This window comes from Trichomycterus rosablanca, chromosome 15 (genome assembly GCF_030014385.1).
Source record: "Trichomycterus rosablanca isolate fTriRos1 chromosome 15, fTriRos1.hap1, whole genome shotgun sequence".
In the NCBI taxonomy this organism is placed as follows: Eukaryota; Metazoa; Chordata; class Actinopteri; order Siluriformes; family Trichomycteridae; genus Trichomycterus; species Trichomycterus rosablanca.
In genome coordinates this window covers 8,911,141-8,937,198 of record NC_086002.1, presented here as the reverse complement: position 1 = coordinate 8,937,198, position 26,058 = coordinate 8,911,141, and the positions used below count along the sequence as shown (strand labels likewise).

Here is a 26,058-nt window from a genome sequence, read left to right as displayed (position 1 = left end):
CTAGAGAGTGTATTAGATAACGCATTCATGTTCACTACATAGTGCACTAGAAAGTATAACTAGATGATGATTTATGTTCCCTACATAGTGCACTAGAGTGTATTAGATAACGCATTCATGTTCACTACATAGTGCACTAGAAAGTATAACTAGATGATGATTTATGTTCCCTACATAGTGCACTAGATAGTGTATTAGATAACGCATTCATGTTCACTACATAGTGCACTAGAAAGTATAACTAGATGATGATTTGTGTTTCTTACACAGTGCACTAGATAGTGTCGCCTGCGTGCGCGATTGTGTGTGTGTGCGTGTGCGCGCACGCTCTTGGCCGCTCGTTCTAGATTCCGGGAGATTTTATCTGACTTGCGGGCATCAGGGAGCCGCTGTGTATACTTGGGATGTCTGATGTAAAAACTGTGGCGACGGGACGTCTGTATCACGTGACGTTGGTGACACTGTTGTGTGCATACTGCTTTACTGGCCGAGCAGTGCGATACGATTTCGGACGCAGCCTCTTATCCGACTCCAATACCATTGTTAGCATCGATATTTAGATCGCTTCGCCCACCGCTAGTAATAAGTATTGATGGGCAGATGAAGCCTCATTGAAGCTTCTTACTGATTGTGCTTGAAGCATTGAAAGTGGACATTAGAGAAGAGTGACACCTGCTGGCTTTAAGAAGGTGGCTTGTATTGTAGCCTGTGGCTACTCAACATTGTGAAACACACTTCTTTTTATCTGCAAATAGTTAATAATAATACCAAGCACACCTTAAAACAAATTTAACGTCTATAATTAGCACACTTAATATTAGATATGATTTAAAATGATATAGTTATTTTTACAATCTTTATATTGGGGGGCAACTCTCATTTTTTTGGTTACACGATGAAGCGTCCCCACCCCGTGATTTCCGCCCCTGATATAGGGGCACCTATGTTGCAGTCAGTCAGTCATTTCAGTTAATTCTTTGAGAGGGTGCAAATAATTCTGGAACGGACTTGACTGTGAGTGGTTGTTATAAAGAGCAAATGAAAATAGCTCTATATTTGCATACGCTTTGTGCCAGCACATCTGCTCTGTTGACCAGTTAAAAAAAGAGGAAGGGAGAGGGGGGTCAGTCTGACATCCTGCCAGAGCAGTTTGGAAAAAGCAGTAGAGGAAACCAGTCTCCTGCTAGACACGTTGGGGTAAACGGTCATGCACCCGTCAGCCAGAGAGAAGAGAGATCATATCTTTACCCACAATCCACCAAATTTCACCCCGCACTGCCTGCAGCAGCAGCAACAACAACAGCTCTACATGTATGATCTGGATCTCAGTATATCGTCCCCCCGACTTCGGAATTAGAGAAGGTGTGCAGTTTTTCTGACCGAGTTCGGGTGATCATGAATCCGGCTGAGCAGACAGTAACGTGGCTGATCGCACTCGGGGTGCTGGAGTCTCCCAAAAAGCGGGTGTCTGATCCGGAGGGTTTCTTGCAGAACTCGCTGAAGGACGGAGTGGTGCTGTGCAGACTGATTGAGCGCCTGCGCCCCGGTCCGAACCTCACGGTAAGCTACCATAATAAACAGTCCTGCTGTAAACTGAACACGCTTTATGTGTTACACAATAGATAAAGTCCCTTGCTGTCACTGTTTACGTATGTATTTATATACACGAAGGAAAGGGTCTTCCCATAAAAAATATTTTTCTGGGAGAGCTTTTGCCAGGATTTTAGAATGTGACGATGGGAATTTGTGCTCATTTATTCAGAGGAGCATTTGTGAGGTCAGACACTTATGCAAGTCAAGTCAAGTCACCTTTATTTCTACAGCACATTTAAAAGACAACGTGTGTCAACCAAAGTGCTGTACATTAAAATCAAGTATAAATACCACTCAACTATGCAACATTTAACAAATCATTAACATACATACAAAATAACATACGTACGCACCAACATATAAATCAAATAAAACCACTAAAACAAAGATGGCTATGACAACCCAACAAATATTAAAACTTATTCATTAAGAGGACTCACATGCCAAAGAAAACAAATTAGTTATTAAATTTGACTTAAAGGCATCTATTGTGTGGGAGCATATGTTAGTTATGGCCCTCTCTGGTCAGCAGTGGAGGTTTGCAGCAGTAGAGGTGAAATACGATCAGTTAATTGGATACAACTAGATAAGGAGAACAATTGTTTTGGCTGCTCAGGGGTGTCCACAGCTAACATCAGTTAAATACTGTTACACTATGTTCATGTTTTAAGGGCAATAGTAGTTCATTTTAAAAGTGTCCAGAATGTGTAATGTCCCGTTGTAATTGAGGTATTTTACTAAACACAAAACAAACTATCACTGCTGAGGCTTCGAATAAGGTGCTTAACAGACACAGTTGGCTGTGTCTGTGGGAGGGAGGGCTGAATGGGTTGTAACATGTTTCCGTTGCAACAGCGACTTCCACTGTCTGGTCAGGGCACTGGCTTAGGTGGAGGAAGAAAACAAATGGAGTAGTATGGTCTTTTTTATGTGCCTAATCTGTGTGTATGGATCCACCACGTCCCGAAGGAAGTGTTGGCTAGCTTTCTGCCCTCCTTTGCCAGAGTAGGTATTTTGCAGCAGGTAAAGGTTGCCAACATGCTTGGTACAAAGAAAAATGTTCATACTTTTTCATTTATTTTAAATATTATTTTTAGGGGACTTGATAAATTCTCAGAGGTCGTCTGGACTCGTACCCAGGTGAGCTTTAAGTACTCAGGTCCAGTTGATGTAGCACTGGTTTGCTAGTAGTAGCCTACATTTGTAAACAGATCCTCCGTTTTCCGCGTCATGTTACATCACTTCCGCTCCTTTCTGCACACAGGGAGGAAAACGCGTCGTGCAGCTACAGTGGAGAAATGAATCCCTCATTATTAATGTCGGTTATTCGCTGTGTTTGTTTTATTTGAAGCGTTTGAACCGAATAACCGGCTTTAAATCACCGACTGCAGAGTTTTGTGCATATTTCTTTGCACACAGGTCTTTCAGGAACCGAGGAGTGACGGGGAGTGTTTGAGTAATATCAGAGAGTTCATCCGAGCCTGTGCTGTCTATCGAGTGGAGGTGAGAAACTGCTGCTCTTTGCGTGCTTATTTTTATGCTTTACATATTTACGTATTTGTTTGTTATAAACGGTTGTATTTGCTTCTGAGCTTGTTTAATACGAAACCAATCATGTCGGCAGGCTGGAGCTCAGTAGGGAGCAGGGAGTATCAGACTAATCCTTTATAAAGCAAAACAAACCACTCTGCATGTAGTGGCAGGTCCTGTAATGATTGCGTTTACAGAGCTGTACTACACTAACGTACTAATGAGTACACATGTCCAAACAGTACGCTGACATGCTGCTTAGTATTTATTTATTTATTTATTTTCATATATTATGCTCCCCTGCTACTTTTTAGGCTATTTTTAGTAATAAAATTCGCAAAAAAAAATAAAATTTAAATTTAAATGGTTTATAGCCTAATTGATGACTTTCTTTGAGCCCTGTTACACTTGTATCACACTATAATAGCATAAACTGTAATAGTGTACTGAACTTGAAAATCAATCTTCCTGTAGCTGTCTGGAATTGGGACTTAGACTGCTACTTTGGTACATGTGCTACCCATTTGTAAGGGGCGGCACGGTGTCTCGGTGGGTAGCACTGTCGCCTCACAGCAAGAAGGTCCTGGGCTCGATCCCCAGGTGGGGCGGTCCGGGTCCTTTCTGTGTGGAGTTTGCATGTTCTCCCTGTGTCTGCGTGGGTTTCCTCCGGGTGCTCCGGTTTCCTCCCACAGTCCAAAAACATGTAAGTGAGGTGAATTGGAGATACAAAACTGTCCAGGCCTGTGTTTGATATAACCTTGTGAACTGAAGAATCTTGTGTAATGAGTAACTACCGTTCCTGTCATGAATGTAACCAAAGAGTAAAACATGACGTTAAAATCCCAATAAACAAACAAACAAACCCATTTGTAAACATTTATGAAAAAAGTTAGTTAACCCTTGCCACATCAAGTGTAAAAATTTTCATATTTGTTTATTTATTTGGCTTTGCTGTTCAGGCTTTTTGAATATTTAAATTAAATTGCAAGAACAGGTAATATACAGTATATTGCTGAATCAAAACACTAGAAACGTCTGCCTCATATGCTGTCAAAAATTGCTCACTGAGACACAGATTTCACAAGACATCTGTGGTATCTAGCATTGGATAAGTCTCAATTATCAGCAGATTTATCACCATTTGGTAGAGTAAGGTTTAGCACATCCTTCTACCAAGACATTAGAAGCCAGCCACCACCACTTTACGAACCGTGACTTTTGAGTTGTTATTATGTTATTGGGCAGATTTGAGTTTTTTGTGAGTGTATGTGTGGGGTGGCACTAATTGCCCTTGTGCTAATGCTGAATTGACATACCTTGGAAATACTGTAAGTTAGAGGAATTCCTTAAGGAATTGAGAAAGCATTTTGAGTTGCAAGTGCAGTTGAGTTAAGCATATTCATACCAATGGTTTTGTAATGCGTTGTCCAACAAGCACATGATTGGGTGTCCACAAACTTTTGGCTATTTTGCTGTATGTTCGCTGTTTGTTTTGCTTTGCTGCTATTAGGCCTTTTATGTGATTTTAAATGTGCCAAGAAATCCTAAGATCCTTTATAGACTTGCCACCCCTGGCTCATTTATTTATGCTTGGCAGGGCTTTTTAAAAAGTATGTAACTTGAAAAAAAAAAACATTAAAACATTTGGCATTCAGTGCACGCATTTATTCAAAATAATTATGTCCAAGTGCTGTCTAAGTAATTTTGGTTTTGAGTCTTGCTCAAGCTCCCAGTAGTGGCAATATGGCAGTGGTGAGGCTTGAACCAGTAACTGCTGAGCCACCACTTTCATTACACCTGCAGCATTTCAACATGCTTCTCATAACATGGATTATATTTAAACGTTTTCTTAATCGCCTCAATAAACACATGCTTTCCAAATTTTGGCAACTCTCCATATTGCTGCTTCTGCAGTTCTTCTAGCTTTATCAGTAGCTCTGGCCCATGGTCAGTCTCACACAAGCCTTCTATTGTAGCAAATAAAGCTGTGGGTCTGAATGAGCCTGTCATGCAGTTCTTTAATAGCCTTTGGGGGCTGGCACACTTCATCTCAGTGAGAGACTCTCCAGAGAAGAAAGGCGGGGAAAACCCACAAAGAGAAACAGTCCCTCATTTAGGAGGAAAATAGAAAGTATTGTTGTAGATAGTGGTGATGTCATGTACAGATAAAGTATGTAGTGCTTATTTTGCGTATATACACTACAGTCAAAACGATGTGGATATTGATCCATGAGCTTGTTGGACATCCAACTTCAAAACCATCGGCTGTAAAATGGTGTTAATATGTAAGTTTGTATTTGCTGAATTATTTGAAACATCACTGGTTCCTCTGTTCAACTGCAGTATCCTGAATGTGCCGTTTCATGTAACATGCAGTCACATCTAATGTCATTTAGTGGCAGGGCTTTTGACTATAATGGGTGATATCTTTGTGCCCATGCAAATGGGGCAAGTTTGACTGAATCTATTAGAAGGTGCAGAAAACAGCGATTATTCACAAGATCCAAGAGAAGTTCCAAACTGTCCTCTTATGTTAAGAGGAAATTTGTCTGAATACTGAACATACTGACATTGCTTCTGAATGAACAGGGGCAAATCTTAATGATTTTAACATGCTAAACACAGTTACACCCATGAAAAGTTGTGATTGGCTCTTGTTTGAAAGATACTTAATGTGGTCCATAGTGGAGGTTGCAGTAAGTCCACTTGTGCAATGAGAACTTTTAAGAACTCATTGTCTGTTGCATTGCAGTATGATTGCTGACATAAGTTTACACAATCTGCATGTATCATAAAAGATATAAATTAAACAATTTATTTCTGCTAGTTCTTGTGCAACTGATTCGGTGCCTTGTAACTGTGTTTAAGTGGAATTAACGTTTGCAAACAAGAAGAAAGTCATCACTTCAAATGGATTTTCAAATGATTTTGGATCAAGACAAGGCCTGGGTCCCACAAGTTTGTTGTCGTACTTGTACAACAAATCTGTCACAGTGGATTAATGAGAAAAAAGTTTTCCCTTTGCTGTTCCAGTGGAGAGGACCCATCAATCACGTAACTGACTGCTACTTCTGCATGGTGCTTCCTGTTTCTGGAGGCATTACAAAGAACAAGAAGTGGATCAAATATTCCACTTTTTTAATTCCCATTTGGAATTTTATCCAAAAACTGCAGCATGTGATAGTGATGAGCACCTTACCTTTATATCAGGACATTTCAACAATTGAGAAAAGATACGAGGGGAAATGGTCCACTTCTGTGTCGGCTGATCACTGTTAAACGCTAGTCAAGATTCTGTGGTGATGCTCCTGAGCAGCTCCACAAACAACAAGCAAAGCAAAGACAAATAGATGTAGACATCTTTTGTTATGCCTAGTTCACACTACACGATTTTTGCCCTGATTTTCGCTTGGCGACTGGTCGGCGCTAGATTTGCCGGCTCGGGAGCAACTCGACGTTCGCTCGGCGATCAAAACTCGGCTCTTAATCGCTATGTGTGAACTACCCAACAACTCGATCCGAGCGGCTCGCCGAGCGCTCGGCAACCGGATTGAGATATCTAGCATGTCAGATATCTGAATGGGTGTTTCCCGACTGGCAATGAGTGCTGTGTCGAACAGCCAATGAGAACACAAGATACAGCATGAGAAGAAATGCAGGGGAGGAGTGTAAAAGGCTGTACAGGGGCTTAATATAGGGGCTTATACAGTGTATCACAAAAGTGAGTACACCCCTCACATTTCTGCAGATATTTAAGTATATCTTTTCATGGGACAACACTGACAAAATGACACTTTGACACAATGAAAAGTAGTCTGTGTGCAGCTTATATAACAGTGTAAATTTATTCTTCCCTCAAAATAACTCAATATACAGCCATTAAAGTCTAAACCACCGGCAACAAAAGTGAGTACACCCCTAAGAGACTACACCCCTAAATGTCCAAATTGAGCACTGCTTGTCATTTTCCCTCCAAAATGTCATGTGACTCGTTAGTGTTACTAGGTCTCAGGTGTGCATAGGGAGCAGGTGTGTTCAATTTAGTAGTACAGCTCTCACACTCTTTTATACTGGTCACTGAAAGTTCCAACATGGCACCTCATGGCAAAGAACTCTCTGAGGATCTTAAAAGACGAATTGTTGCGCTACATGAAGATGGCCAAGGCTACAAGAAGATTGCCAACACCCTGAAACTGAGCTGCAGCACAGTGGCCAAGATCATCCAGCGTTTTAAAAGAGCAGGGTCCACTCAGAACAGACCTCGCGTTGGTCATCCAAAGAAGCTGAGTGCACGTGCTCAGCGTCACATCCAACTGCTGTCTTTGAAAGATAGGCGCAGGAGTTCTGTCAGCATTGCTGCAGAGATTGAAAAGGTGGGGGGTCAGCCTGTCAGTGCTCAGACCATACGCCGCACACTACATCAAATTGGTCTGCATGGCTGTCACCCCAGAAGGAAGCCTCTTCTGAAGTCTCTACACAAGAAAGCCCGCAAACAGTTTGCTGAAGACATGTCAACAAAGGACATGGATTACTGAAACCATGTCCTATGGTCTGATGAGACCAAGATTAATTTGTTTGGTTCAGATGGTCTCAAGCATGTGTGGCGGCAATCAGGTGAGGAGTACAAAGATAAGTGTGTCATGCCTACAGTCAAGCATGGTGGTGGGAATGCCATGGTCTCGGGCTGCATGAGTGCAGCAGGTGTTGGGGAGTTACATTTCATTGAGGGACACACGAACTCCAATATGTACTGTGAAATACTGAAGCAGAGCATGATCCCCTCCCTCCGGAAACTGGGTCGCAGGGCAGTGTTCCAGCATGACAATGACCCCAAACACACCTCTAAGACGACCACTGCTTTATTGAAGAGGCTGAGGGTAAAGGTGATGGACTGGCCAAGCATGTCTCCAGACCTAAACCCAATAAAACATCTTTGGGGCATCCTCAAGCGGAAGGTGGAGGAGCGCAAAGTCTCGAATATCCGCCAGCTCCGTGATGTCGTCATGGAGGAGTGGAAAAGCATTCCAGTGGCAACCTGTGAAGCTCTGGTAAACTCCATGCCCAGGAGAGTTAAGGCAGTTCTAAATAAAACTGGGAAATAATGGTGGCCACACAAAATATTGACACTTCAGGAACTTTCACTAAGGGGTGTACTCACTTTTGTTGCCGGTGGTTTAGACATTAATGGCTGTATATTTAGTTATTTTGAGGGAAGAATAAATTTACACTGTTATATAAGCTGCACACAGACTACTTTTCATTGTGTCAAAGTGTCATTTTGTCAGTGTTGTCCCATGAAAAGATATACTTAAATATCTGCAGAAATGTGAGCGGTGTACTCACTTTTGTGATGCACTGTATGTATATTATCATAATACACAGGTGTTACACACAAGTTTTACAGTATTTCTGACCTTATCGTTCTCTACAAAACACCAACAACTCACTACACAACAACCCAAGCCAAATCCACTAAGATTCATTTATTTTTTCTCTTTGTTTTTACGCGCACAAACTTTGATCGCTCGCTAATTGTGCATTTTAGGACGTCATTAAACCTTTCGTCACATCTCGTGTTTGTTTTCGTAACAAAACGATATTTGGGAGACCAGAGAAGTTCGCCTGCAATTCCAGTTGGTGATCGGTCGTGTAGTGTGAAACCCCCTATCACCGATCAGTCGTGTAGTGTGAAATACACACCGACTGAAAGACTCCCGAGTGCAAAAGATTCAGTCGTGTAGTGTGAACTGTACAGCGACCTGGCAAATCAGAAAGTCGTGTAGTGTGAACTTGGCATTAGATGTCTCATGGTCATAATTCTGGCAATATATGTCCTTATACTTTGGCCAAAATGTGTTTTTTATTGTATGTTGGAAGTGCGTACTGTGTGAAATTTTAAATATATATTAAATATTTTGTTCTGGACATCTCATTTGGACCATACAATGTTGTGTGTGTTTGGGTGTTAAATAACAGCCTCTGTGTAGCAATTTGCATGTCGCAGTCATGTTTGCATGTAGTGGTAAAGTCATTCTTTGGTCAGCTAACATTATTTAGATCTTAATAGACATGTTTTATTTGTGCATTTCTTCTTCTGCATTGGTAAGAACCTGAACTAAATGTTTAAATTTCATGTTGAACATGTAGTAAGTTCCTTAATGACATTTAACTTTAAGGCATGACTCTTAATTCCTGTTTAGTAATTATTATTAACTGTAGCTAGTGACTTCTCTGTGCCAATGTAAATAGCGACTATTTAAAAAAAACACTTTAAAAAAAAATCCTACAAAATAACTGTCCAGCTACGGTAAGGATGTGTGCCCTTAGCAGCCTTAGATTTATGTTGTTGGATGACGGAAGCAAAATCCAACATGGTTTTCTGCAGTTGTAATTCACCTTAATATGTGACATGTTGTCCATTGAGTGGGGCAGCTACATTAGCTTCTGCTGATCCTCTGGGATATTTTATTCATGTTTCTGAAGTTTACACAAAACGGGGAGGAAATACAAAAAGCATGAATTGAGCAGCAGTTCTTGTTGATGAGAGGATTTAGAGGAGACAGGCAGGTTGGAGCTGACAGAAATGCTTTAGTAACTCAACCATATACGACTGTGGTGAGCAGAAAACTGCTTGTAATGAGTGGAAGTTACCATAGACTTTCTTTTATTTTATTCATTATTTTCTCTCAGTTGTGCGTGCTTGTCATCTTGCTTGTTTACTGATTTTTTCAAGTAGCCAAGGCATGTTTGGTGTGTATTAAGTGTTTTTTAATATTGCACGTAAGCAAATAGGCTAGTAATAACTAAGAAATCTGTTCCAGTTAACATGTGGTACAAGAAAATTAAGAGGGTTTTTGTATCTAGGACATGGTAAATAGCTGGTTTATTATTAAATAAGGACAATTAACATTTGATTTGGGGTTTAATTATTTTTTCCCTTTATTTCTGTGCAGGCATTCGAGCCTGATGATCTGTTTCAAGGCCAGAACATCACCAAAGTGCTGAATTTTATGATCACACTCAACAATGCAACAGCAGGTAAAATGTGTGTGTACACACAAAAGTATGAGTATCTCTGTGTGTTTAAGAAAAGGGTAGTTTTTTTTATTACTGTCAATCCAGAATAGGCCATAATATAGAAGACATTGGGAAACTATGATCAGATTATTGATTTATTAGCTGTTCACAGTTTTGTGTGTGTGGATGGCTTGTTGACATTAAGCTTATTTATTTAATAGTACCTCTTCTTGTCTGTCTGAACCTGTAGATGTTGGTTTAGGCAGTGACTCTGTATGTGTTCAGCGCTCCTCTCTGCGGATCAAGTCCTTTGACTCGCTCAACTCTCACCCTGTCCGCAGGAGATCCTCAAAACCAGTGCACAGCCAGTATCGCAGTCTGGTAAGTACTTAAACTATTTCTGATGAGCACTAAATCTAACAAAATCAAATATCTGACTGTGGTGAATAATATACATTTAGGGCTGCTAACTGAACTTGATAAACTATAGTACTACTAACAAAATCAGTACAGCACTGCTTTACTGTGTTACAATTAAAACAAACAAAACCAATACAGACACTCCTCAGTTGGGTGGGGTGTCGATCTGATAAACACATCGTAAGTTCATTGTATCTCAAACCGAGGCTATCGTATATTGTATATATCATAGCCTAGCTTATCTTAAACGTGTCTAAACACTTACTTGAACCTACAGTTGAGCATGATAATTAACACAAAGCTTTATAACACAAAGTTTTATAATAGCGTTGAATATCTCGTGTATTTTATTGGATGACGTTTTGAAAGTGAAAAACAAAAACAAAACATTATACAGTACTCGCCACCAGCAGGAGACACAAATAGGTGTTTTGTAGAAATGATGGATATCACATAAAGTAGATATAAATTGGTATCCAAAAATGTCAACACAGAACACTAGAGTATAGTGTATCGGTTTCATACACTAGTGACATCTGCTTAGCTAAATGAAAATTAAAATTCAGAATTTGATTTCTGCTGAATGTTTATGTATGTGAATTACTGGATTTATGTCATTAAGTCGAAATATCATACAACTATACACATGCTCGACCTGTGTGGGAGTATTGCTTGTGGTGAAGGTTGCAAGTGGAATTTGACAAAATCAGAAGAAATAAATCTTAACAAATTGCTGCTAGCAAATTCAGTACTGATATTCAATAATGTTAAAACCAGCGTTAAATAAAAGGTTGTAGCTTAGCTGCTTGAAGTGGTTGAGTAAAGTGTAAACAAATGTACCAATCAGTCGGATCTCTCTCTGAATCTCCCACTCTTTTACACATCAGGACATGTCTGAGAACAGTTCAGCTCATCTGCTGGTAAAGGCGCGGTTTAACTTCCAGCAGTCCAATGATGATGAATTATGCTTCAACAAGGGTGACATCATCCAGGTTATGCGGCAGGAAGACGGCGGCTGGTGGGAAGGGACATTCGACGGCAAGACTGGCTGGTTCCCCAGCAACTATGTCCGGGAGGTTAAAGGAAGAGGTGAGCTTTTTTGTTTGTGCAACATTCCCTTTAATCCTTGCACAGACGGGCATTTTCAGAGTCCAGATTCACTTCCTGTTTCTTCTGGAGTTTGCTGTATGGTTTTATTTGAATGTTTGTTAATTTTTACATTGTTTGTCAAATTATCATTATTTTAAACACTATTTTTAAAGCACTGGAATTTCATCTGCAACATTTGGGCAATTATATGTTAAGAAATTAGCATATACACCAAGTTCAAATGTGGTTAATCAATTTAAAGTGGTTTAGGGTCAGAGTTTTGGACCAGAACTACCAGGCCGATGTGTTGTTAAGTTCTATCAGACAAAATAATTTAGCTGAGCAATTAAGATGAAAATAAATCCTCTTTTTAATTCAAAATAAAATGTGGCTTTGAGTCCAGACTTGCAAAGCCACTAAATTATTGGATAAAACCAAATCTTATGTGATGTTTGTGAGTCAAGTTTTGTTAAGCTTTTACACACATTAAAGCATTTGTTGGGAGGAGTGTAGTAACAATAAGCTAACGAGTCCAGACTACAGTAAACAGTTCACACCTATTGGTTCATCAGCACAATGATTCTATTTAAAACATTTAAGCTAGCAAAGCCCATGTGGCTAAGAAAGAATGAAAGCTGTCAGACAGAAGAAAGAATAATAATGACTAAACGCAGCTAAAAGTTGTTTGCGTAATTTGCATTAGCAAGTGTGTAGCAATAATCTTTAACCCAGGCTGCAATAAATTTCCACAAAGCCTTGTAATCTGGTGTCTAATATCTAGTTTTATATTCTATTCTATTTTAAATTTAATCTAATAAGATTTTTTATTTATTTATAATGCTTTATCTTCTACCACTGTGCAGTCTGTTTAGTTTCCTGTGTATCCCTGTCTAGGTACAGCATGGGTTTGGGTTGCTGTATGACAGAATTAATGAATCTTTAAAAAAGATACTGAACAAAAATGGCATTTTAAGTAGCATGTGAAAACACAGTTTATAAGGAAAAGTTGCAGTGGCTGTACGGTTATTGTAAACTCTCTGAGTAACGTAGATCCATGGGAATTCTTTAGGATGACATCAGAACCTGCTCACAACAGCCTCATCAGGAAGGAAACTGCATCCTTAAACAAAGGCAGGAAGTACCACAGCCAGCAAGTGATACTTCCTATAGCTAAACATGGGTCCCCTTGCATTTTTGGCATGTAAATAGGGGACAAAATAAACAAACGCTTGTAGTACCAAACTTTATATTTGGATAGTTTAATACCTGCATATCCAAACTGATTGTTTAAAGCATGATTTTTGTGACACTGGGTTTTAGGTTTAGGTTACGTTGTTAGATTTACATTAGCTGCACGTGATTTTAACTTTAATCGTTTAAGTCGGCACCCTGACCATACAGTAAGAGCCGCTGACTCACCTTTTTCAGATGCAGAAATGTTTTTGTAAGTGCCCCACCTATGCCGGTGGCACTGCCTGTAAAAACCAGGGAACACGTTTTTTTATTTATACCCCCCCCACACACACACAATTTTCTTTGTATGCAACAGTATGCAGGCCACTTCAGTCATTTTATGGAGCTGAATTGCTACATTTTAAACTGCTTTGACTCCATGTTTGCTTTGTTCTCCACAGCTAAAGTTCTCATTCCTACCCTTTAAACCTAGGAGCATTTCATAATGCACACCATGCTGTGTACACAAGCACACTAGTTCAACTGTTCATGTTATCATTCACGCTGAACTGTAATACATACCGCTGTAGAAATGCTTGAACCACTGTTAACTGATCTTGTTGTTTCTTCTGTATCTTGCTCTTCAGGTGCAACTGATGTTATTTTATATAAATAAAGAAGAAACAAAATTTCTATGTTGGTTTATGTAACCAGTTTTTCCCTTTTTTGCTTTGCAGAGAAGCCCATCTCCCCCAAGCCTGGCACACTGAAGAGTCCCAAAGCATTTGAGACCAGCACTGGTACCAAGACCTACTATAATTTGGTAAGAACAATGATTCTCTAAATTTGGTCCTATAGTTATATGAGCAGAGTGTGGGACTAGGGAAATTAGGTTGGTTATTTAGAATATGTTTAGTAATATTGGTTCACTCCTTAGACTCTTTGCATGATTTAGTCAAAATTATTAACAACTGAAAATCAAACTGCCTTTTTACTGTTTGCTTCTTGGTTTCTTCAGTATTTTGTTTTGGTTGCTCCAGTGTTTAGGGGTCGCCGAATGCCCTTCCTATTAATAAGCCCTCACAAGTTTATGATTTATTAATTCAGTAACCACAGCCATTTCTGTCCTATAATCAGCTTCTCTAGTAAACTCTTCTCTTTTGTTCTGTAGTCCTCTTAAAGTGATAGCTGTGTGTGTTTTGTGAGTTACCATTGCTACATTTAAATGTGTTGAATTAATGGTGATCCCTGTGTGTGAATGTTGTTGTGAGTGTGGCGTTGTAATGTAATGTAGGTCATTGTTTCCTACTGACCAATCTTTGAGACAGCTGCGCCCGAGGCCACTTACTGTTTGGACTGTGTATGTGTGTGTATCTGATTTATGAGTCCTGACATATTTCATGGTAAGAGAGTTGGAGTAAACTTGGCTGAGTTTCTGTTGCAGATTTGATTATTATGGTATAGCAGAGAGCTAAATGCTGATGAGAGTCCAAAGCAAAAATGTCTAAGGACAAAGGAGTACAAGATACTTCTTATGCAAACCTGTGGGGTCTTCATTCAGACAATGACTACTTTTACTTGTTAATGCTTTTTTAGCTTTGTCTTTTTAATTTTTATAATCGAAACATACATGTTTTTAGATGCAAAGCACCACAAGGACCTTGTTGGTATCTTAATTATTCACATGCTCATACCCTCACTCACATTTTACCAGCAATATTTTCCACACTAGTAAGTAAGGCTGAGTTTTAAATTACCAGTCCGAACTCACGCAAGCAGCACTTTCAGTTTGAATCAAGCATCAAGATTTCTTTGTCTATTATTGGTTTAACTGTTTATTAACATCCCTAATGCATGCACATGTTCTACAGGATTAAAGTATTTGTTGTAAATTGATCCCAGAATTCTCAATTAAACTAGAATAATCAGAGTCTTTTTTATGTATATAATTGATTTTTAGAGGTAAGGAATACACCACTTGTTAGCCGACTTCGTCTTTAGAAGTAAACTAGAATGTAAACTTTGTTCTACCATGACTGACCTGATTCTGTCATCTTTCTCTCTCTCATGCTCTCTTGGCTTCTCTCTTGCATTTACTTTAATGAATAGTTAAATAAGCGCTCACTTTGATATGAGAAACGATGATTTTTGGGTCTTAAAACGTCAGCCGAAACTGCAACATCAAAACCTATTATTATTATTATGCTATACCAGCCCCGGTTCTGGACTGCTTTGCTTGGGGGGGCAGTAAAACCTAATGAGGGGGCATGTTGATAGTCATGTTTTTGAAGCCAGAAATATATTCAAGGCTTGATTTGTGCATGAATGATGACAGCCAAGCTATTGATACTGGCTTAAAGTGATGTATGAGGTAAAGAAATAAAAATGCATGTTTTCGAACTTAAACTTAAAACCCAATGATTAAAAAATACATGTTGATTATGTAAATGGAGAAAAAAGATTATCTAATTGTATTTCATTTTAATACGCCCCCTTAATTAAATTGCCATTACTAATAGAACAACTCTATTTCTTGAAAGGCTTTAATACAAATTTAAGTCAAAGCTGACAAATGTACCTACACACAGACTGAGAATATTCAAACGTGGAAATAGGAATGAGTGAGAATATTTATATTATTGGGAAATTAAAATATAAAGAAAACAAAAGAATACTAATTCTGTAAAAAAAAAGTGTTTACCAGTATACCTGCCTCTCGCTCACACTAACAGAACATATACTGCCGAACTGAACTGTTTGGGGCAGTCTGCCGATTTTTATATGACTCAAAGAGCCAATCAGGAATAAGCAAGGAAATATCTTCACACTGTAAAACAAAATGCATTTTTGTGATTGGTTCAGAGATAATTTTAAAAATAGCCGTTGCTTGCATTGTGCTTGGGGGGGCAAAGACACAATTTGGGGGGGCAATGCCCCCCTCAGCCCCCCCCTAGCGCTGGCCCTGTGCTATACTGTATATTTATATGTAGTCAGACAGTAGAATTTTTACCTGTCTTAAAAAAAATCACATTAAAACATGAAATGTATAAAACAAGTTGATGTGTAAAATCTTTTTTTTTTTTTTTTGTGGTTTGTGTAGGTACTTCAGAACATCCTGCAAACAGAGACAGAATACTGTAAAGAGTTACAGACTCTTCTGTCAACATACTTGAGACTGCTGCAGCCCACTGACAGGTACAGTTAACTACAAATGTTTATATTAAAGCCAAATTAGGAGTCTTGTTTGGTAGATTGTGCCATTATTTTTGGCACCCTGGTAACTCTGTATTTTTCATGCTGTAAATGCTATTTTACATGAACACTAGCTCACTAAACCATGCAATCAATGGAAAATAATTGTGAAAAGTAAATGCTTGCAATAACTTGCCTTAAAGTCAGGTCTGGTCTTAATCAAAGTAACAGTGATGTTACACATATGGGCAGATTGCTGTTAGGTAAAGGAATTTTGCAGTTTTTTGGGGGTTGCATTTTCCCCCTTTTCTCCCAATCACACTCCTCTTCCCCCTGCATTGCCCCCATTCTGGCCAAAGCGAGCAACTGGTACTTAGCTTTGGACATGTAGTGTACTGTAACCACATACTTTTTTTTTTTTTTACACTTTTAAAGAACCATGTTTGATTACATTTCAAAAAAGTAGTAAGAATTTTAAAGCTGTTTTTCACTGGTTGGATGTCACATGTCTCTGTTTTTGCTAGCTTTCTTGATCTCTTACTGTGAATGTAATAAACCTGATATCTCTCTCAGACTTACTGTTACTGAAGTCTCTCATATTCTGGGGAACCTAGAGGAGGTCAGCTCCTTCCAGCAGACGCTTGTCCAGTCATTGGAGGAATGCACCAAGTAAGCCTTTTTTCACATACTGTTTACCTCAGAATGGCAAGGATAACAAAACATATTTTTACATAGGCTTACATTAGCTCCTGGAAAAATAGGCTATGATTCAATAATTGGTGAGATGGCTGTCGCTAAAGACACCTGAATATTCTGTTCATATAAGGACAGATCTTTTATAGAATTAGCTGCATGTTATCATCAATGAATTAGCTGCATGTTATCGTCTTGCTTTGATTTTTTGTTTTGATGGCTGAAAACAATCCTATTTTCATCCATTCTCAAAGACCCAGCGTAAGATATAGGTAGTTTAAAATAGATTTATCTTACATCACAAGATCTGCTGTATGGCAATACCTTAACGTCCCATCACGTGATTATTTTTACTCTTTTCATTAAAATGCAACAGGACCACCCTTCTGATTTCACCAAGGCTTCCTTAGTAGGTCATGGACACCGGTTGAGAATCACTGTGCTTCAGCATTAATACCAAGATTATTATTATTATTATTATTATTATATATATATTTTTTTACATTATCTTATAGCGCCATCTAGTGATCCTTTTCTAGTACTGCCATTTATTCAATTTTTCTGTTGACACAACCTACTGTATGTCCTTCACATAAATTCTGTGGATGGCTTTAAAGATAATGTATGCTATAATGGAGTGTTTCTTGCTATGGGTGCTGTGATGTCTGTCCAGGAATACTGAAGAGTTCACTTTGTGTATCAATAATTTTTTTTAATATAACTGGAAAGTGAACAAATTTGTGCTGGTGTGGTGAGAGGTGTGAGATCTAGTAAGATTGTGTGTTTTATGTGCAGATTACCAGAGAACCAGCAGAGGATAGGGGGCTTCTTTATGTCCCTTATGACTCAGATGAGGAACCTTTATGTAGCTTATTGCTCCAATCACCCCTTGGCTGTCAGTGTACTCACACAACACAGGTAAATATCTTCAAGCAAGTGTGTGTGTAATACCTGTGATGATTTTGCTTTCCGTCCAGGGCATTATTACATTACTCGCAGTGATTCCTGGAGGAAGATGGAAACTTGGCAACTCTGACCATGATGAAGCGATGAAAACATGACAATATATTGAAATTTAGTTTGATATTTTCATTTGAAATGATCTACACTAGACACTGTTTAACTCTTATTATAAATTGCAGTTTGAGGCAGAAAAAGAATTAAGCATTAAATACGTTTTAAGGCAGCACAGATAGCCCATCATGTTTGCATTATAACTGATGGACATGTATTTAAATGGTCGGTAGGTTAACATCTGCATTGACTGTGTGTTTAGTGAGGAGCTGGGTGAGTTTATGGAGAGTAAAGGTGCGAGCAGTCCTGGGATCCTCACCCTCACCACCAGCTTAAGTAAACCCTTTATGAGACTGGATAAATACCCCATACTGCTTAAAGAGCTTGAGAGACATGTGGAGGTACTGCTGTGTGTGTTGTGTGTGTGTTGTGTTGTGTGTGTGTGTGTGTAAAGGACTAAAACTGAAATAATTGTTTTCAAATACTTATAACAGAATCCTTAGGGTTAAATTAAGGGCTTTGGTGAGGCCACTGGAGTTCACCCGTACCAAACCTATTCATTCATGTCTCTATTGACTCTGTTGTATGTACATAGTTTGCTAAATTAGCAATGATTATAGCTTAAATACCAGGTCTAAATAATGATCATATACTTTTGGCCCTATTGTGTGCAGTTAGACCAAGACTCATTATAGAGAAGTGCACATGTTTTTGCTTATGTGGTTATTGTGTGTGAGGTGTAAGACTTTTTTTCTGATCCACGCTTGTTTTGTTCTGGGTCGTTTTAGGATTTTCACCCAGACCATCCTGAAATTCAGAAAAGCATTCAAGCATTCAAGAACCTCTCGGTAAGTCTTAAACCTGGTTTTACTGGGGTTTATGGTTTTTGGTTGTAGACTGCATAGGCCAGGCTGTACATTTAGGCTGATTATTTGTTTTTTGTTTTAAATTATATTTAAGATATTGCATAAAGTCAGTTTACTTAATCAGCCGAGATATGAATAGAAGTATTTAAGTAAACCGAGTAAATTGCTGTATTATTATTATTATTAGTAGTAGTAGTAGTAGAATTATTATTTTAATGTGGGTGTTTGGTAGACTTTTTTTCTCACAGCCATAAGTAGTTATTTATGTCACTTGATCCCTACTAGTGACCCCCTTCTCTAAAACAGAGATATCCGAGTAAGGTACAGGCACTTCTTGTTGTCAGCAAAGGCCACAACTGTCCCAGCAATGATGATCCTCGTTTCAGCCATTGTCTCTCCCCCAACAGACAGACAGTCTGTGTAGGTGACCGGCCGTCTAATTTTGCAGCTGAGAGTTGAATTTGAAAGCTCTAGATCTCAGCACTGGTGGGTTAGCGTGTTTTGCAGCCACTTTTATTGCAAAATGGTGAATTGCAAAGAGGGTGAGACCTGAACTAGAAATCAGAGAGAGAGAGCAGAAACAATGGGAAGCTTAGATTAATAGGGCAGGCACTGTACCGTGTGGATTGTGCATGTGTGTAACCGTGTGTGTATGGATTTGTTTGGTGTCAGGAACAATGCCAGGAGGTGAGGAAGAGGAAGGAGCTGGAACTGCAGATTCTAACTGAGTCGGTGCGGAGCTGGGAGGGCGAGGGCATTAAGACTCTGGGCACTGTCATATACATGTCTCAGGTCCACATTCAGAACCACGGCAGTGAGGTGAGCTTACAATATAGTTGTGTTTTAGTTGCAATAATAGGGTTAAAAATGTCCTAAATTAATAGTTACATGATTATTGGCTTTGTAATTGTAATTATATTCACAATTTTTTTGTGTTTATGTTGTGCATTCGAGTTTGGTGGCAGTATGGATTCTGAAAATGTACTGTAATATAAAACCTACTATATTGTTTTTGATTACTACTTTTTAGGAAAAGAATGAGCGTTACTTGCTGCTCTTCCCCCATGTGCTGCTTGTACTCTCCGCCAGTCCCCGGATGAGCTGCTTTATTTACCAGGTACTTAGTCATGCCTCTGATTAATTAGTTGGTCTGATGCTTTGCTTTTGAGTAGTGAGAGCAAAAAAAAATTATCAATGTTTTTTTTGTCCACAGGGAAAACTTCCTTTAACAGGGATGACTGTGAGCAAGTGTGAAGATGTGAGAAATGCATTTGAAATATCTGGTGAGTAACAAACTGTACTGTTTTGGGAACCACACTTCTGGGTAGTGTCACATTCCTTGTTATATGAGACAACTTACAACTGCCAAGTGACCTGTCTGTGGTGTTTCCTTCAATTGGCCCAATGAATCAGTCCCACCCTGACCAGGGCAAAGTGGTTGTCAAACAGACAATGAATAATGAATTGCTTTCTAATTATAATAGCCAGTTCACCAAATTTATTGTATAAGACAGTTTTACTTATTGAACACAACCAGGCTTGATTGTTAGCTAGCTCTGCCCAGGACATTGTGGATTCCTGGGCAACATAAGAGCAGCTCTAGACATGGCGTTCAAGACCCAAACACTAGCTAGCTTTGTAAAATAACTTCACACTCATCTTGAACTTTACCATCAAAGTCAAGCAGTTTTTTTTTAAGTTTCTACAGGAACATATGTCTGGTGTCATGCCTGACCTTGTTTTTATTTGTGCATGTGCATACTTGCTCTGTAGGGAGTTTGATTGATAGGATGCAGGTGATCTGTGCTAACCAGCAGGATCTACAGGACTGGGTGGAGCACCTTCATCGCCAGACCAAGCGTACATCCACCAGTTCTACCAGTTTAAAACCGCAGTCTGTGCCATGCCATACGGTCAGTCCACACACACACACACACACACACACACACACACACACACACACACACACACACACACACACACACTTACACACACAGACTCACAGACACACAGACACACACACACAGTGTCAAAAAATGACACAGTAGTAGCCAGAAGTATGTGGACACATTTAGTGGGTTTGTTTATTTTACCCACACACAGTAAGCACATATGCTGCATTGAAATGCTGTTTATACATGAAAAAAATTGGGAGCGACTTTTTTCAGTATTCTGCAGTTTGACTAGTTTCTGTGTATAACCAAACACAACTGTTTTTATATTTGTATCTGTGTCTAAATCTGAATGCTACATGTTGTAGTAAAACTATTAGTAATAAAAAATTATGTAGACATTAAAATGTTGGCAAATACTTTTTCATCATGATACTTTTATAGTAGTTGTCACTCTACTTTGTAATCGGCTGGAGTGGATTGGGTATCTAGAGAAGTGTTTTCAGTCCTCTTTATTAATGTTAAGACACGAAGAAGAAAAAATTGTATGTAAAGAATTTACAAACTTTTTTTTCCTCCACCCAGCTCCCCACTCAACCTCCAACCCCATCCAGACACTCTGAGAGTCGAGGGACCTACCACACCCTGCCTCACCCATCTTCCCACTGCACTCCACACAGCACCATAATGTGGGGACCGCTGGAGCCTCCCAAAACCCAGAAACCCTGGAGCATGAGCTGTCTCAGACCAGCACCACCACTTAAACCATCAGCTGCGCTCTGTTATAAGGAGGTGTGGATGCTGGAATGATTGCTACATTTATTAAACTGGTTAATGTAATGTATTATGCTTGTCAACATTTTAGGGAATCATTGCCTTTTCAAAACATTCTTAGCATTTTTAATGGATAGCATTTTACTGTTAACATGCTTTTTCAGTAAATATGTTGTTAATGTATTTTTAAATTCAAATGCAAACAATTCACACTGGAGTGTCTGGAATCTCATTTCTTACTTCATGAATTCAATTATTAGAAGGGGTGTCCCAATACTTCTGTCTATATAGTGGATTTTAGAATCATACCAATACACTGTTTTTCTTTTCTGTGCATAGGACCTTAGTAAAAGCCCCAAGAGTATGAAGAAACTTCTACACAAACGTAAAGAGAGGAAACCTTCAGACGAGGAATATACTGTGAGGAAAAGTAGGTTGATACTTTTTATGGTAAAACTCCCTGACCTAATTCTAGTAATATGGTTGCCTGTATTGAATTTTGCCTCAAAAAAGTGTATGTTTGTACTTATATGTTCAAATGCTATAATTAACATCTTCATATTAGTATTTTTAAAATATAGTGAAGCTCTGTGCATAATTACACTTCAGACGGCTAAATCTGAACGGTTGAGTAGAAGTTAAAAATTGCTTTCCCAGTTTGTGTAAACAATGCAATACCTTTTCAGTTAATTTTAATTTATTTAGTCCGAGCTCCTAAATGCCGTAAATGTATAGCAACATCAACAGTTCCAGTATTCAGTAGGGGTGCTCAGTGACCCCCTCATCACTGCACTAAAACATATTTTTAAAGCCTTCAACAGTCATTGGTCTGTCATGGTTGCATGTACATTTAAAAGAAATATTAGAGAAGAAACAGCTGCACATGATGCAATGTGAAAGTAGCTTTTTATTCTTTTATTGATGTATTTATTTATTTTTTTTTATTTATGTTTACCACTTGAGTGTTGTTTGATACTGAGCTATGTTTTTTATCAGGTACTGCAGCTCTGGAGGAGGATGCACAGATCCTCAAAGTAATAGAGGCGTACTGCACAAGTGCCAAGACGCGCCAAACACTTAATTCAAGTAAGAACTTCCTGTACTCTTTTCACCTTTGATATACAGTATTAGAGATGTAAACACTCAAGTTTATTAGCTATAATGACAATATAATAAATGAATACATTAATTAATTTTTTTTGCATGATAAAATTACACAAATCACATACTATAACGTTCTGATGTATAAATTGTGCCATGCCCTAAGGTCATTTTGCTTGGATGGCTAGGATGCATAAATGGATTCCATTAATCAAAAGAGCTATGGTGTGTAGGAAAATAGGCTCCCCTCATACCAGCCTGATTACTGCTGATTATAGTAGTATAGTATAGCGCTTTGCATTTATTTTTGAGGGAGGCATACAAGTGAAATTCAAATGATCACAGTACACATACTTAACAGTACGATTTTCCATGAAATATCAGTACTTTATCGGTGTAGTAACATTTTCTAATAAAATGAAAATCAAGTTTTATTTTTTAATCCTTCTTACACATCCTACTAATATGTCTAACAATTAGTGCTACCATTGTGGGACCATTAATGCTAAACTCTGTGTGACACTTTAAGTACTTTAGATATAATTAATTATGTTCTAACATACTTTCTGTCCCCCTCTTTCCTCTCTTTCTCTCCTGCATTGCTTACACTTCCATTAATGTCTATTATTTGTACATTTTTTAATTGTTATTAAATTGTTTTGGCCCTGCCCTTTTGATCCTGATTTGGTTTTATTTACCCTCCAATTCTACCTCATCTTCTGTTTGATTGGTTTGATCCTTTAACCCATCCCCAATCCATTAGCATGGCAGGGCACTGATTTGATGCATAATCACGTGCTGGCTGATGTTGGTCGTTCGTCTCTGGAGGCAGTGTCTAGCCGTACCAGCATCTTGCGCCTGGAATGGTCATCTGACCTATCAGAAGACTCGGACTATGACAGTTTATGGACAGGCCATAGTTACAGGATGGGTTCCACCTCCCGTAAGAGCTGCTGCTCATAATGTCTCTTCAGAATTACAGATCGCTGCCATTTTTTTTAGTGGTTGAGTCTTTTAATTCCTCTTTATTTCCTCTTCTTTTCCAATTTCTCTTACTTAGTACATTTGTATATTGTGTGTAGTTTTTATAGTGCGTGTAGTTTAGACATTAGTGTCTTATACTCCTTATTTGTGTTTGTGTGTTTTATGTTGCATATAGCGGAGCATGTCCCAGTGTGTGAATTTGTGTGATATTTAATACATATTATTCATACATATAGGAATTAACCATGTTTTACCTTCTGTAGATTTAACTGTATGTGTATTTAAAACTGTATATCTGTATAACTGTATAACTGTATATCTAACAAAAAACATCTCACAGACATAAAAAATCTCAGAGGCTATCAGAGCAGTACTGCATACAGTTTAAAATACATTTTCAAAAAATACAATTTCAAAATTGTCTAGAAGGTTTTATTTACTGATCATATTTTATGCATTGTAAAATGTAGCCATGTATGTAACAGATTTTTAATAACAGACAGCTACTTGATAATCTTACATTATTCATTTGTAATGGCTGTCATATTTGCACCAGCATTAATGGGAAATGTTCTCAGAGTGACATTTCAAATCTATTTATTTTTTAAAACAGGATCGAAGAAAGAGTCGGGGCTACACATGCTTTTTCCTGAAGAGGAGAAAATTATTGTGGAAGAAACAAAGAGCAACGGACAGACAGTGATTGAGGAGAGGTAGAAGCAACGTCAATGAAATGGCAACAGACTTGGTTGTTGTTGTTTGTTTTATAATGTTTTTTGTTATTTATTAAAGGAGTTTGGTGGACACTGTTTATGCACTGAGGGATGAAGTTCAGGAACTTAAACAGGTATTTATGAATATTTTATCAATACATATATTTTGCTTTCATTGGATCATATAAGAATTCCTAAAGATTTTGTATAGACTTTTAGGATTTTATCTAAAGACTATTTATAATCTAAATGTTATAACATGACATGAAAAATAAATTATTCATACATTACACAGTATTGAGGATGGAATACAAATAAATAGCATGTTAATCTAGCTTTATGTGGTAACCTAGAAGTATTTTACTCACTAACTCACCCACCATGGCCCTTGGGCAATGCAGCACCCATTTGCTGTGCCACCATGCTGCTGGTGTGTTATTGTAAATATACAATAACATAATGTTTGACCAAATGTTTGGTTTTATACCTTTTAAGTATTGTGATAGAATAGAATAGAAACCATCCTCTCTCTCAATAGGATAACAAGAGAATGAAGAGCTGTCTGGAGGAGGAGCAGAAGGCAAGAAAAGACCTGGAAAAGATAGTCAGAAGAGTAATAAAAAGCATGAACGACCCTTCTTGGGATGAAACAAATTTATAAAGTCGACCAATGACGATTAGCCTAAAAGACTGAGTGACGATTAGCCTGAAAGAGGACACTGTAAACTAAAAATGACTCATAAATACCTTTTGGGCTGAGAGTAAAGTTGAAGAGGCTAATGCAGATGCATAAAACAGACTTAATTTGATTCCAGCTCAAGAGTCTTCAGTTTACCGGTGCCAAATCTGCTGGCGTTTGCCAAATGAAATATCAGCATCCGAACCGAAATCGATATTGGAATAGTGGCCAAATACAGCTTGCGATTTTGCCTTAATTTTTAACACATTTTTAAAAATGTACTAATATATAATTAATGGTAAGTATGAGTTATTCTGTACCTGAAAATCTTTCTCTATTCACAAATTGACTGTATTTCAGTAAATTCTTAGTTTGTACCTTTACTAACAGTTTATATACCAGCATGCACTTTTTTTGCAATAGCTGATTGTCACCTCACATGGTTCCTGGTTTGACAAAATCCTGGGAGTCTCAGGGATTACTTGGCTGAAGTTAATATTTCAGTCGGGAACTTCTTTGGGAACTTTAACAACACTGTGAAAAAGAAATGACTTACTGACAATAAAACACAGCCGGTATACCACTGGAACCAACCAGATAAAAGCTTTTTTTTCTTGCCTGTAACTCTTTTAATTTTTTTTTTGTTTGTATTTTATTTTTTACTAATATGTTTGTACAAATATTAATTTCCTGCCAATATTGCAAATGAGGAGCAGTAATGTGCCTTCTTGGGAACTTTTTTTTGGATTTTTTTTTCTTTTTCCTTTTTGGGAAATTGTTTCTAAGTATATACCTATTCTCTCTGCAATTCCGGGACTGTTTGTAACAAAGTACATATGCAACAGATATCTGATTATGCAGCACTATGAAACTGACCACATATGATTCCTTCACATTGTCTAATTTATGTATTTAAATGAAATGAAATAAATGTCTACTGCAAACACTTTTATTCATTTGCGGGTACCAATTTTTATGGGAAATATTTCTATTCACACTATCCCACTGTACTTTCTTTAATTTGTACAATCAGTTTTTTTTAATGTCCTCTGTAATCTGTATGAAAAATTATGTGAATTAAAATAAATCCTTACTTATTATTTATACTTTAATTTCTGTAAGTGATGTAGCATGACTTGCTAGCTTCTTGATTCACCAAAATATGTATGTCTTTATTCATAACCAAAGCCCTGTGTAACCAAACCAGTGTTATTCTTGTCAATGAAATTGATGAAAATGCTTGTGAAAACAGCAAAAGCAATTATGATTTAAACAAATTATTGAAATATAATAAATACAACCCCAAAAAAATTTCCTAATGTTGCCCC

General features: G+C 38.1%; 1 protein-coding gene across 1 annotated transcript; it reads left to right on the top strand.

The window, feature by feature from the left end:
* Positions 1-1,180: 1,180 nt before the first annotated feature.
* arhgef7b (Rho guanine nucleotide exchange factor (GEF) 7b) lies at positions 1,181-26,028 on the top strand. Its single transcript, XM_063009292.1, has 21 exons — positions 1,181-1,560; positions 3,013-3,096; positions 10,077-10,161; positions 10,391-10,521; positions 11,448-11,649; positions 13,560-13,645; positions 15,923-16,017; positions 16,588-16,683; positions 17,503-17,625; positions 17,984-18,122; positions 18,510-18,569; positions 19,260-19,406; positions 19,618-19,704; positions 19,801-19,870; positions 20,361-20,500; positions 21,065-21,271; positions 21,593-21,683; positions 22,250-22,339; positions 23,952-24,051; positions 24,131-24,185; positions 24,590-26,028. Exons 1-21 carry the CDS (start codon positions 1,396-1,398, stop codon positions 24,710-24,712), a joined length of 2,376 nt encoding a protein of 791 aa, XP_062865362.1. The 5' UTR covers positions 1,181-1,395; the 3' UTR covers positions 24,713-26,028.
* The last annotated feature ends 30 nt before the right edge of the window (positions 26,029-26,058 follow it).

What these genes read in the sequence shown, in the direction of transcription:
- arhgef7b (XM_063009292.1), top strand. Translation starts at nt 1,396, where the DNA reads ATGAATCCGGCTGAGCAGACAGTAACGTGGCTGATCGCACTCGGGGTG. An exon ending in CTGCTGCAGCCCACTGACAG is followed by an intron (nt 16,018 to 16,587) that starts GTACAGTTAACT and finishes TATCTCTCTCAG; the next exon opens with ACTTACTGTTACTGAAGTCT. An exon ending in AAGCATTCAAGAACCTCTCG is followed by an intron (nt 18,570 to 19,259) that starts GTAAGTCTTAAA and finishes GTTTGGTGTCAG; the next exon opens with GAACAATGCCAGGAGGTGAG.